The sequence below is a fragment of the Anomaloglossus baeobatrachus genome, chromosome 10 (assembly GCF_048569485.1).
Source record: "Anomaloglossus baeobatrachus isolate aAnoBae1 chromosome 10, aAnoBae1.hap1, whole genome shotgun sequence".
Classification (NCBI taxonomy): Eukaryota; Metazoa; Chordata; class Amphibia; order Anura; family Aromobatidae; genus Anomaloglossus; species Anomaloglossus baeobatrachus.
In genome coordinates this window covers 67,702,239-67,719,286 of record NC_134362.1, presented here as the reverse complement: position 1 = coordinate 67,719,286, position 17,048 = coordinate 67,702,239, and the positions used below count along the sequence as shown (strand labels likewise).

At 42.7% G+C, this 17,048-nt stretch overlaps 1 protein-coding gene across 1 annotated transcript in view; it reads left to right on the top strand.

The window, feature by feature from the left end:
• The window catches only part of ANO9 (anoctamin 9), a 121,018-nt gene that overhangs the window by 83,744 nt on the left and 20,226 nt on the right, over positions 1-17,048 (top strand). Inside the window, exons 10-17 of the mRNA XM_075325398.1 lie at positions 1,188-1,292; positions 1,405-1,569; positions 7,328-7,364; positions 8,752-8,863; positions 11,631-11,688; positions 11,770-11,867; positions 13,504-13,658; positions 13,748-13,900. Of these exons, the coding sequence (XP_075181513.1) occupies positions 1,188-1,292; positions 1,405-1,569; positions 7,328-7,364; positions 8,752-8,863; positions 11,631-11,688; positions 11,770-11,867; positions 13,504-13,658; positions 13,748-13,900 (883 nt within the window). The remainder of the gene's footprint in view (positions 1-1,187; positions 1,293-1,404; positions 1,570-7,327; positions 7,365-8,751; positions 8,864-11,630; positions 11,689-11,769; positions 11,868-13,503; positions 13,659-13,747; positions 13,901-17,048) is intronic.

Sequence of the window (17,048 nt, the reverse complement as noted above, 5' to 3'; positions counted from 1 at the left end):
AATAGGGAGCTGCTAATTAGCCTGAATAGAGAGCAGCTAACTAGCCTGAATAGTGAGCCGCTAACTAGCCTTAATAGAGAGCAGCTAACTAGCCTGAATAGAGAGCAGCTAACTAGTCTGAATAGGGAGCCGATAACTAGCCTGAATAGGGATACACTAACTAACCTGAATAGAGAGGAGGTAACTAGCCTGAATAGGGAGCTGCTAACTAGCCTAAATAGAGAGCCACCAACTAGCCTGAATAGGGTGCCGCTAACTGGCCTAAATAGGGAGTCGATACCTAGCCTGAGTAGGGAGCCACTAACTAGCAGTGGCTCTCACTCTGCCACACCAGACAGCCAGTGTTTTGAATGGACACATTTAATAACATGTAGTACCAACCTTTTGTACCTTTTTTATGTAAATTTTCTCAGAACTGAAACAATGTCAATATTTCAATGATCATGAGGCCGATAATCCTTTTAGATTTTGTCTGCCTTCTAATTAAAAAATGCTGTATTCAACCTCTCACTACCTTGGAATTGCTGCACATTAAGCAACAACAGATTGCAGATATTTCACAGAAAACAAAGAGAAGCTTTTCATTTTAGTGACCTCTTCATTGCCCTTGGCCAAAATTTCAGCATTTTAAAATATATTTCTGCATATACAGTAGGTAAGTCCTTTTCCCTGTCAGTGACAAGTGACAATTTAAGATAAACTGACAGCACAAATGACTGTTCAAACCAACTACTTACACTGCAGCCTTGGAATGGTCAAGCCGTTTGATGTACCTTCACCTACTTTATGTACATCTATCTCCAGTCACCTACCTTGATTGACAGCTCTGGCTTTGCAGGAGCCAGAAATGGGCTGTCATAAATGAGAAAACAAGTAAGTCGGAAAAGTGCACTGAAGTGTTCAACAATACCAAGCTCATATGCTTGTTTTGAACAGTCATTTTGTGCTAACAGTCTCCCTTTATCAGGATAAAATGTTCTAAAGTATATTTCCAACAAGCGATTGCCCAAACAATATCAGAGGTCATATGCTTATTAATACGGTATCCCTAGTTGCCAGCAATTCCTTTACTGTAATGCTATCAGGGATAATCCTCTAATACAGCTTTGAAATGTTTGGTAAAATAAGCCTTTTGACGTTCCTTTGGCACATACTGTACATAGTAAGCACAATTTGTTTTTGTGCAGGAGGAGCTGGCTTTGGAGCTGATCAATGATCCAGACTGCAGCATTCAGAAGCATCAGCATTCTTACCTGCGTTCTATCTTAGTCCTATTGGGAGTGGCTGCCGTGGTATGGATTTCACATTACTCGATCTAATATATACTCCTGAAGACATTATAGACATTTTTCTGAGCCAGTAACATTGGAGTAACCTATGTGTTTTTTCATCTCTCTCCACCAGATAGCCATTCTGATTGGCATCGCACAAGCTCTAGTGGTATACCGAGTTGTAGCGACTGTGTTCTTCATGCGCTCATCTTGGCAATGGCTAAGTGATCATGCCAATACTGCTTCTGTCATGTCCGGAGCTGTCCTTCATTACCTCACCATTGTCATCATGACTAAGGTAGTTTGCAAGATCTATAGTATACTTCTGAACAACGGATGGACTAGTGCGTAGTTGATGACCTCTATCATGCCAAAGTCAAAGCAATGTGTGGAGCTCAACGTAACTCAACAGTGGTGTGATTGCCGTGAAAAATTACTTTTGGCTAAATAATGTGCACACTACAGATATAAGAGAGGTTGTTTCATCAGTTGTCTTTTAAAATGTGGTCACTGGGATGACTAGATGATACCCCCAGTTCCCACACTTGTACACATTTTTTAAGGGATTCCAGGGCCAGCCAGGCATCACCCTGCTTTAGCCTTGGAAATTAAGTATACATGGAGCCTATTCAGATGAATGGCCATCTATAAAATGGAAAGACTGCTCAAATCCACCAGAATAGGAGTTGTTGTACAGAATGGCTCCATGTTTTTGCTCTTTGATGGGTCTAGCGCATAGAACCTATATATGTAATGCCTTAAAGCACTATGACTGGAGTTGACTTTTAATGGCTTCACTTCTATGGCAAAACATTGCATGTCATCAAATGTTGCACCCTTTTGAATATAGCTGAAACTGTTAGGCTATGTGCCCACGCTACAGGATTTATCGCGGATTTGACGCGGATTTTGACGCGGATTTAGCGCGGATTTGCCGAAAATCTGCAGCACAGCTACTCCCCAGCCATTTCAATGGCATTTTGGAAATGCTGTGCCCATGCTGCGGATTTTTCCGCTGCGGATTTTGCCGCGAATTTTGATGCGGAACAAACTGCAGCATGTCAATTGTTTGGTGCGGATTTGGTGCGGATTTTCTGTTTTGAATGGGGAAAAAAAAAAAAATAAAATCCGCATCAAAATCCGCGGCAAATCCGCGGTAAATCCGCGGTAAATCCGCGGCAAATCCGCGGGTGCGGATTTGCCGCGAAAGTTGCGGATTTTCAGGCAAAAAAATCCGCAGGGACCTTTTACTGTGGACACATAGCCTTATAGTTGTTGCTTTGCTGCTTGTTTGAAGTTGAGGTAAATATATACTGTACATGCGTATATAAACCTTTCACAACCAAGATTTAGCCCATTTAGATGGGATGACAATTTGGAATGAATGTCCTTATGAACAGTTGTACTCCAATTAATGACCCATGTAGATGAGCATTAAGATTTAGGTAGGAATCCTTATTCCTGATTCTTGGCTTGTCATAACAGACCCAAAGAATGAGCAAAACGCTTGTTCCTTGACTGGAATCATTTTAAAAATTCATTGTTATCAGTAGCACAGTGTCACATATAAACAGGTGATGTGCTGCAGATAACATAATATTCTATGAGCATAAAAATTATTGTAGGAAATAGAAAAGGGAGGAATCCAGCTCTTAAACATGCGATTCTCTTCTTTATTGTTTCACCTACAAGGTTGACTCATCAATTATTTTTCTGGTGTGTTCAACAGTTCAGAATCTAATTAAGTTTTGTTACCTGGTTTGACTCCTCATCATTATTAAGAGTGCCATGCACTCTTGAAACGCGTTCATGGATATAAGACCCATGCAGCAATGATCTGTTTATCATGCATTTGAAACAAAAAAGAAGAGAATCGCATGTTTAAGAGCTGGATTCCTTCCTTTTCTTTGAGGCTGAATCTGTGCTCCATGTTGATTCAGGACAAATAAAGCGGTGAGCTGGTTCACAAAAAATTTGATGTAATTAATGATCATTATGAATATTTGTCAGCTTGTCTATGTAAGACATTAAACTACTTCAGTACAATCGGAAACTGTTTAATGTAATCAGCCTGTGTAAATGAGCCTTTACTTCAAATGTAAATACCTCCTACCATGCTTCCTGGGAGATGGGCAGTGTTACCTATCTTGTACAAACATCAAAGAACCTAAAACCCTGTTAAAAATTAACTTTTAATTAAAAATTAGCCCAAAATAGAAGGCACACACATTAATTAAAATTTGAGCACAGTACCATAATAGGTAAGGAGGCAAAAACCGTAAATAGAGAAAGATTAGTTGTAATAAATCACATATATAATCACATGTGCTACATAAATCCTCATATAAGAAAGCTGTAAGAAAAATAAAAAAGTGACCAAGTTATCACATTAATATGCAGTTACAGCTTTCAAAAAGGAGAGGGGTTACCGCTTCCAATTGCTAGGCACTTTATAAGAAACTGACCCTAATGAGCCCTAGAGGTCCCTACCTAGCAATGGAGGGTGTGACACATTAACTGTTTTGGGCGCCCCCATTCACCGGCGGGAAGCCCTAGAGCAGCCCTACTGTTACGGTTGCTGTGGCTCTGGAGACTATGTCCGGATTTCTTGCTACTGCACATGTGCAAGCGCTGGAGACTAAGTCCTATCTTGGAGCCATTGCACATGTGCGGGTGACATCATCGCTGACACGAGGTCACATGTCTCTGACACCTTCTAAGCTGATTGGCCACTGGTCATGTGCTTGTGACACGTGGTCACATGTCTCTGACACCTTCTATGCCGATTGGTCGCTGGTCATGTGCTTGTGACGCTTTGCTCGGTGATAGGCCAGCATGACGTCATTGCTGTCATTCTGGCAGCGGATTGGCTCTGGTGTCCTCCATCTTGGATGAGGCACAGAGTCTATATAAGACCCTGTCGCACGCCGCCTGGCGCTCAGTCCTCTTGGTTCATGCATGAGGGTAGACGCCCTGTGCATGTCCCTCTAGGCATCTCGCTGTCTATGTTAGGTGAGCGCTACCGGCAGGGTAGCGTTCTTATACCTTACAGCTTCGGCTGCAGTCTGTATCCTTACCTCTTAGTGGAGCGGACATAGGCAGGTGCCTGAGGCACATGGTCCGGCTGGGCCTTGTGATTCTACTCATAGGTGGACGTTGCCGCTAGGGTAACGTTCCTTATACTGCGTCTGGCAGTTGTTCGTATCCTCGCACAGAGGTAGGAGCTTTGTGCGGCTTATGCTGCTGTCCGTCTCTTTTGCACCACTAGAAGAGCGGACCTAGGCAGGTGCCATATCTAGTGGTTCGTGTCCTCGCACACTAGTGGAGCAAACGCAGGTAGGAGCTTTGTGCGGCTTACGCTGCTGTCCGTCTCCTGGCACCACTAGAGGAACGGACCTAGGTAGGTGCCATTTCACACACTGTTACGGTTGCTGCGAGCACTGGAGACTATGTCCAGATTTCTTGCTACTGCACATGTGCGAGCGCCGGAGACTAAGTCCTATCTTGGAGCCATTGCACATGTGCGGGTGACATCATCGCTGACACGAGGTCACATGTCTCTGACACCTTCTATGCCGATTGGTCGCTGGTCATGTGCTTGTGACGCCTTGCTCGGTGATAGGCCAGCATGACGTCACTCCTGTCGTTCTGGCAGCGGATTGGCTCTGGTGTTCTCCATCTTGGATAAGGCACAGAGTCTATATAAGACCCTGACACACGCCGCATGGCGCTCAGTCCTCTTGGTTCATGCATAAGAGTAGACGCTCTGTGCGCGTTCCTCTAGGCATTCCTCTGTCTATGCTAGGTGAGCGCTACCGGCAGGGTAGCGTTCTTATACCTTACAGCTTCGGCTGCTGTCCGTATCCTTACCTCTTAGGGGAGCGGACATAGGCAGGTGCCTGAGGCACATGGTCTGGCTGGGCCTTGTGATTCTACTCGTAGGTGGACGTTGCCGCTAGGGTAACGTTCCTTATACTGCGTCTGGCAGTTGTTCGTATCCTCGCACACTAGGGGAGCGAACATAGGTAGGAGCTTTGTGCAGCTTACGCTGCTGTTCATCTCTTTTGCACCACTAGAAGAGCGGACCTAGGCAGGTGCCATATCTAGTGGTTCGTGTCCTCGCACACTAGTGGAGCAAACGCAGGTAGGAGCTTTGTGCGGCTTACGCTGCTGTTCGTCTCTTTTGCACCACTAGAAGAGCGGACCTAGGTAGGTGCCATTTCGCACACATTGCCTTTGTCTCTGTGATTATTAACAGAGATCATTCCACACACCGTCCAAGTAAGGGAGGAATTGCTTTACTTACTTATTATATCCTTCTGTGAGTTAACAGAGGTATTGCACTCTGCCATAGTCTGCAGCAAAGTCTTTGCACGGTGGACCCTGACTGTCTGATACTCCTTTAGGTTATTATCAGACAGCCCCCCGTAACACACTCACTGCTTTTGTCTCTGTGATCTTTAACAGAGACCATTCCACACACCCTCCAAGTAAGGGAGGAATTGCTTTATTTTCTAATTATATTCCTCTGTGAGTTTAACAGAGGTATTGCACTCTGCACTTGTGCTATTACTATTTACAGTGGCACACTTATATACCCCTTATCCTCTGCCATAGTCTGCAGCAGAGTCTTTGCACGGTGGACCCTGACTGTCTGACATTCCTTTAGGTTTTATTATCAGACAGGCCCCCGTAACACCTACAGTGACCCTGCCCAAACTGAGGCACCTATCACCAGAAGTATTAAGAATCAAGGGGGCTTTACACGCTGCGACATCGCTAGCGATGTCGCTAGCGTTCGCACCCGCCCCCGTTGTTTGTGCGTCACGGGCAAATCGCTGCCCGTGGCGGACAAAATCGCTAGGACCTGTCACATGGACTTATCTTCCTAGCGACGTCGCTGTGGCCGGCGAACAGCCTCTTTTCTAAGGGGGGCGGTTTGTGCGGCGTCACAGCAATGTCACACGGCAGGCGTCCAATAGAAGCGGAGGGGCGGAGAGCAGCCGCATGAAAGTCACGCCCACCTCGTTGCCGGAGGACACAGGTACGGTGTTGTTCGTTGTTCCTGGGGTGTCACACGTAGCGATGTGTGCTGCCTCAGGAACGATGAACAACCTGCGTCCAAAATCAGCAACGATATTTGGGAAATGGACGACGTGTCAACAATCAACGATTTGGTGAGTATTTTGCATCGGATGTGCGTCACGAATTCCATGACCCCAACGACATCTCGTTAGCGATGTTATTGCATGTAAAGTGGCCTTTTGAGGTACTTATCTGAACGGTCATGTTCAAAAGCAATCATTCCCATGGCATCCCAAACCACACCGTGCTTCAAATTGTAATTAATGTATGTGTGTCTTCTATTTTGTGCTAATTTTTAAGCTTATTCATTAAAAGTTTAACAAGGTTTTAGGTTCTTTGAGGTTTTTCCTGTTTATATACCCTGTGGTAATCTTGCTGTGGCTTTGGTTCTTGTGTCCAATGTTACCTATCTGCCTGGACATCTATAAAAGTAAAAACTAAGATTTTTTTTAATTAATATCCAGTAGAAGCATTAGAGCAGCTCAAACTGATGACCCTATAACACAGGCCAATCTAGATGGCTAATTAGCTACATGCAAGCCAGTCAGTGGTCAATTACTAGCCTGTTTAGACACACAAATAAACAAGCATTCTACACATATAGAACAATTGTTAGTACAAAGGATAGAGTGTCAACTGTTGGCAGCACAGGACAGTATGCATCCAATAATGAATATTATTATGCGTGGACCCAACGAACTAGCGTTTTGCTTATTTGTAGGATGATTGCCTGCCTGTTTAAACAGGCTGAAAGTCGGAAGCCAACATTCTTAGAAATTACTATTTGGCGATTCTTGGTTCATCTATAGCTAATGGGCAGTGTGTCCTATACTTCTGAGGTATCAGGTTAAGGAGACCTCTTCAATCTGTATCCCAGGAATTCAGGCCATTTTGATGTTTCATGCAGATTACTTTTCAGCAAAAGTGGAATTATTAACCGTTCTTATCTGTGGTCCATTTTGTCTTTGCAGGTGAACCGTGTAGTCTCTACTCATTTATGTAACTTGGGTGAGTTGCTTGAATTTACTCCACTTTAGAGTTATAGAGATAAATAAGGAAAATCTGCATTATATGCAGCTATATACAAAACACGCTATTTCTGGAACACCACTTATTACATTACAGGAATACTGTATGACCTGTATAACATACAAGAAGTGCACTGAGCATTTGTAATACAAACCTCTCGGCATTCCCACCATAATATGAGGGGTCGGCATGTGTTGCGTCATGCCACAATTTATTTCTCGCTAATACTCATTGAATTGGTAAGAAATAACCTTTGTGTGGCTCCATGTACAATCATAAGCATAGTATGAGAATAGAGTTTCTGTTGGCACAATATTCAGAATTGGTGCGATACAGATGCCAAATCCAGTCATCTGTATTATTATTATTATTATTATTATTAATGGAGCACTATTGATTCTATGGTGCTGTATATGAGAAGGGGTTACAGATATAACTTACAGTAGACAGGCTGGTACAGAGGGGAGAGGACCCTGCCTTTGGAGGCTTACATTCTACAGGACAATGGGGAGGAGACAGTAGGTTGGGGAGAGGGACAGCAGCTTCGGTGGTGTTGCAGTGGCAGTGGGGTCATTGCAGGCTATAAGCTTTCTTGAAGAGATGGGTTTTCATGTTCCATTTAAACCTTGCGACTGTAGTAAATAATCTGACATGTTGGGTCACAGAACTCCCGTGAATGGGAGATAATCGGGAAAAGTCTTGGAGGCGGTTGGATGAGGAACGGATAAGTGTGGAGGGGAGAAGCGATTCCGGTAGCTAAATAGGAAAGGGTTCCTTACAGTTAGAGCAGCCCAGACTGTGGAATGCCCTACCACAAGAGGTAGTAATCGCAAATATTATAACAGCTTTTTAAAAAGGGCTGGATGATTTCCTCAGTACACAACATTGTTGGTTATAAATGACAAAATGTATAATTGGTGGGGGAAGGTTGAACTAGATGACCTAGGTCTTTTCAACCTATGTAACTATGTAAGAGAAGGATATCTTGGGAGGACCGGATGAAAGGAGGTCCGTATGAGCCCGGACCTGAAGTTCCACTATGTAGAGAGCTCTTTTTGGTTCTCTTCTTTATAACATAAAACCCCAATTCATCTGTTCCTCTTCGAGATTTTGAAATGATCTAGCAGGGTGAATATGTAATACACATGGCCACGTTGCTCATGTCAAAGCTCTACCTACTGACAAGAAAACCGAGCAACATGTGAGGAATCTAACTGTAAGAGGCATAGACAGTTTTTGGGTTTTTGGGATGGAAATGAAATACTGTAAATCTCAGTATTAGCATTGATGTCATTAAAACTGTAAAATAAACTGGGGCTTTACAGGTTCAGATGTGAAGGATAACACTCCTTTTCTTTCATCTCAGAGAAACCTCGGACTTTTACTGAACGAGAAAACAGCTTCACATCTAAAGTTTTTACATTTCAATTTGTCACCCACTTCTCATCACTCTTCTACGTGGCGTTCTTCCTGGGAAGGTAACTAACTATTATTCCCACCATGTGATGTGTAATATTATCTTTGGAGCTTTGGAGGATACCCTCTGCTATAAATTATAGGTGCCTTGGAATCTAGGAAGAGATTATGTGCTATATATTGTGGTTTTATGCTACTCACCTCATATAATATGACTGTAAGGCCTAGCACACACGGCAAGAAAACCGGTGCAGGTGTAATACAAAATTGCATTCCACTTGGACCAATATTACTCTATGTGCCCGCTTCCACGAGCAATTATTTTCTCAGCCCTAATCGGACCGAGAAAACAGTTGCAGCATGCTGCGGGTGGAATGCGATTCTGTTCCACTCGCACCCATGGAAGTCTGTGGGGCGAGAGAAACATCGAACTGCTCTCATGTTACACTGGTGTGACGCTAGAGCAGTGCGATTCTCACATCAAACGGCAACGGAGGAGATAGGGAGATAAATCCCTCCCTCTCCTCCGCAGCCCCAGCCCTCCCCTCCTTAGCACTGGCCCTCCCCTCCGCAACTGTGGTCTGATTGCACGATCGGACCACAGTCGCATGACCCGCTCATAACACTCGGCTCCTGCTGTGCTGCGAGTGTCATGCGAGAATCGCACATAACCCTGTGTGGCCTCAGCCTTATAGTGCCCATAGATGACTTTGTGACATGAATGTATGTAACTATTAGCAATAGTAATTATGAATTGAGTAGGTTGGGTGTTTTTTCTTCATGTGTTCATTAAATACCATTGTATGTTTCTCGAGGAAGTAATTATAGGTCATGAAGATATAATATACACATGTGTTGATCACAAGGTGATTATGCTGGTATATCTTTGTCTTCAGTACATGATGCATTTCTTGAAATTTAATAGTAGTTCAGATTGTTTCATAATATAATCACTGCTGGATTTTCTACATATTGGCACCTTGATAAAAGGCATTGTGTTTATTGCTATAAGAATAATCGAAGAGTCTAAGTTCAAACAGCGGACAAATTATGCTGTCCAACCGACCTACAAGTCTCCATCCAAATCTGCATGTGACATGTGGATTTTAGCGTAGCGTAAGTCGCAGATCTAACCCTGGATTGCAAAGAATATTATTGATGAAACTCCACAGAAATTCCACACCAAATTTAGTAATCATAGTGTGCCTAGGAACTGCTGCAAATTTTTTTTTACACTGTGACTGAATGGAGTTTAAAACCTTGATAAGGATTCTACAAATTTGCAACAAATACATAATGTGTGAACACACCCTAAAGAAGCAGTTTGGTTTAGAAAGCCCATTTTAAATGCCCTAAGGTCAGCTTCACACATCTGTATTTCATGGACTGGCCGCGGATCTTCTGACCCAAATCTGACAGCCTCATGGGCATAGTCTAGTTTGGGCCAGGAAACCCACCAGCTAGTCTATGCATTCCTGTGTGTACATCTATCTCAAAACAGATGTGTGAAACCAGTTTAATCATTATAGATGAATTTGGAGTCTAGATTTAAATATGTCCAGGGACCATATCTTTCTGATTTGTCCAAGTAATGAGTTCCAGAGAGTGGAGGCTTCATAACAGAAGTCTTTGCCTCCAAATGCTTCAAGAATGGGCATTTTATTAATGTTTGCTGATCTAAAAGGTCGGTAAGAAGTGTAGAGTTCCACTAAGTAATTCAAGTTGAGGATGCCTATGTTATTCTTAATTTTGTTGACAGTACAGTTAGTGCAGGATCGGTAATATCAAGGTTGATCTGATAGTAACCTACCTGCTGCATTTTGAACTGACTGAGAGCAGTGAATTTCTTTATCAGGGAGACTTGATTGGCATCATAGTAGTTCAGCGGGGAGGTTATGAAGGCATGTATCTGTGTTAATAGGTCGTGTGATGAAATTACATTTTTAATTTTGGGAATGTTCCTTAGATAGATGGTTGATATTTGATTTCTAAGAAACTGAGTCCCCATCAACACCTAGACTCAAACACTCCAGTTGCATACCTGGTCTGAGCTTTGAAGGGTTACTAAGCTCTGATCGATAACCAAAAGAACTTCAGTTTTGTCCTGTTCTGTTGTAGTCAGCTGGCATTCATCAATTCTTTAATTAAGCTAAGCAAGACTTTATTGCAGGCAATAAGTCAAGGACTTCTTGCTTACACCAGCATAGCAGTTATATGCCAGAACCAATGACTCTAGACTACTTTGCCTTATGGAAGCATGTAAATCAGAAACACTATTGGGGACAGAAGCAAGGCCTGTGATGTTCTGTATTTTGGAGGGCCAAGGGTGAAAAGAATGAGGAACTCTTTGTGGTCTTCGAACCATTAACAAAACTAACCCAATAGAGAACACTGCCATGAATTCAGCAGAATTTCTTAAGTCTTTGTATTAAAATAGCATGGTCAACTGTATCAAATGTTGCAGAAAGATCTAAGATTATTGGGATGGTGAACGCCCTGCTGTCTCTTGCCATGAGGAGATCTTTTATTTCTAGAGTCAGCACTGTTTTTTCCTGACGCCTGACTGGAAAGGGCCTTAGATGCAATCAGCTAATAATCTGGTACCTAGTTTAACAGTTACAGTAGTTTATATACAGTAAGTTTCCTTAGTAAGGGCAGGTTAGAGACAGGTCTATAGCTACTCGCTAGTTTACCTTTGGTGGACCCCTCAAGCAGAAAGTGATTGTCCTAATCATGTAACATCTCTGAAGCTAATCCTTTACCCAACGTGCCTTTCCCCTTTCCTAAATAAATATAAAAATGTAACTAAAACCTTTTTCTAAATAACAGAATTAATGGATACCCAGGGAACTACTTTCGCATTGCTGGAGAGTGGAGGCTGGAAGAAGTGAGTGCACTTATCTTTAGGATTTGCTGGGTAAGAGAATCTGTATAGTTTCTAACATCCATCTCTCTCGACTCTTGTCAGTGTCACCCAAGTGGATGCATTACCGACCTGTTCATACAGATGTGTATTATCATGCTCCTTAAACAGACGCTCAGTAACTGCATGGAGTTTCTGTCCCCGTGAGTATGAGCCATCACTTTTGCAAGATTTAACATGAAACCCTAGGCCAAAACTGAATACGGTACTTATTTTATCTCCGACCTCACACCTTCTTTTTGTTACAGCCTCTCATATGTTAAGACCTCTAGGGACCTTTTGACTGTCTATATAACATTTTAAGTACCATAGCACCTTCAGTATAAAAGATACCGCATCCAGCATACATAATAAATGAAAAATAAAGTCTTTATCAGTTGTCATAGGTATAGATGAGCGAATCCGAAGTATGGTGTTTGTACCAAACATAGACTTTAAAAAATAAAAATACAGAGTTCGGAGTTTGGGTGCTTTACGTATGAAAACCACTAACATGAGCATTGCGGTGCTTGGGTGCACTCAGTGCTCAGCCCAGTCTGAGCTGCTTGCATTGTTTGAACGGCTTACACTGAAGGTAACAACAGCGTGATTGGATATAGTGTGCACCAAATAAAAAATGGAAAAACCGGGCCCACCCGCCTCCAGTAGTGATCTGTTTATGGCTGGCTGCACGTGCTCGGAGACCCGAACTACCCAATTAGTAACTTCCATTGAGGTTCATGTCAAGTCCCGAGTCCCAAATCGAACTATATCTAAAGACCGGTTGATCCTGCCGAACCGAACTATCACAGGTCCACTCATTTCTAGATATAGGCAGTATGAATTGGGTACAGGCTCTCACCTTGCAAATATGTATGTTTTCCATGGTGTTTCATAAAAATACATAGTTTAAACAGGGGTCAGGTGCAAGAAGACTAATCACTGTGGTGTCCCTCCTGGCTTCTCCTTCCAGCTCTTCTAGAATGACAGGTTCCTCCTTTTTGTGTATCGAGAGAAGCCTATTAAACTAGTTGAGTGAGGCAGATAGATAGATAGATAGATAGATAGATGTTCCTTTTAAGAGCTCAAGGTGTTCAAGGTGTCGTGTTTTGGAGCCTAGGAGAACCCCAAGAACCCTGCCACTCAGAGCACCATGTAAGTATAATTTTGTAAGATACATACAATGAAACCTCTTTGAGACAACCTCGTTAGATTGCATTGTAATGTGATCTTCTAGAAAATGGTATTCTCAAAGATGATCAGTATATATGAAATATGATGAAAACTATAAAACTATGACACAGAAAAACTGGTCTGGATAACAGAGTAGTATTCTCCAGAAGTTTCTCTGTATTTAATCACATTTTTTATGTTCATTTTAGAATTGTTTTTAGGGATGATCGAATACCTTAAATATTCAGCTTCGCGAATATTTTCCGAATAAGTCGCCACTATTCGACTATTCGCGAATATTCGATGCGCAATGTAAGTCTATGAGAAACCCGAATAACAACTATTCGGAACTATTCTAGCTTCCCATAGACTTACATTGTGCATCGAATATTCGCATAGCGGCGACCTATTCGGAAAATATTTGTGAAGCCGAATATTTCAGGTATTCGATCATCCCTAATTGTTTTCCCTTATGAGGCTAAGACATTGAATAAAGGTTGTCAGATTTTAGTTGAAGAGAATAAAATAATCTAAATTAAAACAAAATGCCCGTAAAGTAGAATTTTTATACTAAGAAGTGTTTTGTAATGTGAATAATTAATCTCAATAATAATCTATTCTCTGTAGATTCCTAAAATATAAGTTTCGCAAATGGAAAGATAGGCGCAGTAGGGTGCACAGTGAGCAAGGATCAGCGGACCATATAACTGAATCATGGAGAACAAATTACAGACTTGGTGAAGTCCATATCTTTAGTCTGTTTGATGAATTTCTGGAAATGGGTGAGTCTTGCACCTTTATTACAAAAGTAAATGCAGTCCGTAGTGTCTTTTTCATTGTGTAACACAATCTCTTATTTCAATTTCAATAGTCATCCAATACAGTTTTACGACCATCTTTGTGGCTGCCTTCCCTCTTGCTCCAGTCCTTGCCTTCATCAATAATGTGCTGGAAATCCGTCTTGATGCCATTAAAATGACTCGCTTACAGCGCCGCATGGTGCCAAGAAAAGCAAACGACATTGGTGAGATGTTAAAATGGGTTGTCCTATAGTGGCTGTTATATACTGTATACTGTAGAGACTCACTCACTTTCAGCAGCTAACAGAGAGCAATAGATGAGGGTTTTCAAGCCGCGCCAATGACAACCAACATTAAGCTATTAGATCAATGTTGCTTTTTATTCCAATTACAGGTCTACGCGTTTCGGAAGGCACCCCTTCCTTCTTCAGGACCAGATGGCAATAGAACATCAAATCATTGAGATTTGATGTTCTATTGCCATCTGGTCCTGAAGAAGGAAGGGGTGCCTTCCGAAACGCGTAGACCTGTAATTGGAATAAAAAGCAACATTGATCTAATAGCTTAATGTTGGTTGTCATTGGCGCGGCTTGAAAACCCTCATCTATTGCTCTCTGTTATCTGCCAAACCGAGGGACCGCTGCTGTGACTCTGGATTATCTACACACATGCTGATATAGGAGTTGTGACTTTCACAACCCCTATAGGTGAGTAATATCTCCCTTTCCTTTCCTCCCAATGTTACTTGGGTAAGACCCTATTGCGCTTCTTTCCTCCACAGTTTTTTTATCACTTTCAGCAGCTGGCAGCATTCACATAAACACATAATTCCTTGGTCAAACAGGGAAGTCTATTGAAACTGCATAAACTTCTGACAAAATGGCAAACAAACACAGCCATTATCCAGCATCAGGGAAGAAAAATGAACTGTTCATGCACAGGGATATGTAGACTCACCCGTACAGATAAATGTCTAGAGATAAATGTCTAGCAAAGCAGAGGAATGTCTAGTTCTCACTTCAAGATCACCAGCGTTAGAGTTCTCTCAACTGTAGTTCAAGCGCCACACAAAGAATCAGTATGCTCCGTATTTTCTGGGTTCTCCCAAGCTCCATGGCTGCTCAGGCTCAAGACCGACTGTCAAACATTAAGGTATGGGCCCACTTTCGGGACCCGTTGTGTCCTGGATGTGGCGAGTCCTGACCTGCAGGACCGCATGTCTCCTCCGTAGGAGAATGCAAGAGACCGCAGCTGCTCGTGCCCACAATCCGGGCTTGAGCATTTGCGGTCTCTCTTATCTGTTATCCCTGCGTAGAATGCTTGCAACGCTGCAGCAAACAATTGACATGCTGTGGCTCAGAAATCCGCACCATAAGTCAGTTTTTCCTGCGGGAAAAACAAGCACAATGGGCACAGGATTCCTAGAAATCCCATCCACTCTGCTTGTACTGTACAATGTGGCATTTTGTGCGCAGAGAAAATGCACGCTGCATCCAAAATGCTGCAAACACTGATCGTGGACACACACACTTAAACTGACTTTTTCTTTTGGTCAACAGTAGACTGATTCAGCTCCCGAACTGACTCTTGCAGACTCAACTCAGGCAGAGACTAACTCAGCTGCCACATACAGCTACCTCTAAGGCTATGTTCACATTTCTGTTTTTTTTTGCATCAGTCACCTGCGTTTCTTAACGCTTGTGACTGATGCGTTGCACAACGGGTGACAAGAAATGGAATTTCTTGTCATGAGAAAGTGGATTCTCTTGAGAGAGAGAGAACGATCAGCTGATCACTCTGAAAAGCCGGCTGCTGGGCACTCAGCTGATCACTCTCAAAAGCCGATCAGCTGATTGCAATGAAAAGCCGGCCGCCGGGAGATAATTTCAGTTTAAAACCTGCGTAGGGGGGGGGAGAGAGAGAGAGGAACTGATATTACATGATTTTGTACGTTCTGCTGAACATGCTGGGCATGCTCAGTAAAACGTTACAGATTCCTGCATGGAAATCCGTTGCATGACGCAGGATAACGGAATCCTGCACCATAGACTTACATTATGCCTCCTGATGGATTCCAATCCTGCAGGGTGCGTTTTTTTGCCGCAACAAAAAACATTGCATGCTGCGTTCCTCCTGCCCGACGGTCAGTCAGTAAACAACTAATGAGTATTGAAAGGAAGGTACTGCACAATGGGAAGCAGAGTCCAATAATATTATGAAAAGCAATTTTATTGTAGCAAAAAATTCATAAAATCATTTAAAATAGAAAAACACACTGAATAGCATGGTGTGAATTTCCCCACCAACTCACAATAATATCATGGTATACCATAATATTACATACTAGACAAGAAGAGACGAGATATACCCCTCAAACGAGAGCCACAATGTGCAATGCTCACATGCTTTGATGAAATATGTTTAGGGTAGAAAATATGACATAATCATGAATGAAAGCATATAGCATAATACATAATCTCACAGTTTATATACAGAGACATTCTTCAAATACAGAAGAGAAGCGTGCACGTAATTCTGTTATATAAAGTGGCAGACCCAAAATATTTTTGGCAGAAAAGCACTAATCTGGAAAGGTTACAGCCCTATAAGTCTTGGCCAAGAACAAAGTGGGATGGTAATACTATACCGACAGCATTGCAGGGGAACCATCCATAGTGCACAATACCCCACCAAGGGGTCAGTTAAGAGGGGGAGATCAAGGCTCAATAATTATGGAGAGGAGAGGGAGAGTCGGAAAAAGTCCCGTGGGCAAGGACCCACGCGTATCGCTGCATCAGCAGCTTCCTCAGGGCAAGTGTGTGAAAAAGCTTGCCACAACAAAGTAAACAACTAATGCGCCGCGCAGCGGATGCAACGCAGGGTCATCAGTCACAATCTGCCTCTCATACAAGTCTATGGGAAACAACGGAATCTGCCAAACGTATTGCGTTGTGTATCAGAGTGGCGGATTGTGACTGATCCTAAACAACAGAAATGTGAACATAGCCTTATAGACTCACTCCCCCTGAGACGCTTTGCCTTGGCTGCCACCTGCAGCTCCCTCAGAGAGAAACCTCCCTCTCCCTGAGCCGCCCCTTCTACAAAACATTTCAAGTGCATTTCTAATTAATACAAGCATGACCACTGAGGAAGGATTTTCCGGTCGTGATGGTTACTATACCCCTTAAAACTTAACCTAAAAATAATACACCGACTGCATGCGACTTGGTTAAACAAATTGGCCACAGCATCCTTTATTACCTATTATTAACATACTACCACAAAGGGGGCGCCGTCCAACGGGCGACCCCAAACACACAATAATAGGTAACACATCATAATAAACGGTACATGAAACCCTATGTAGGCCCG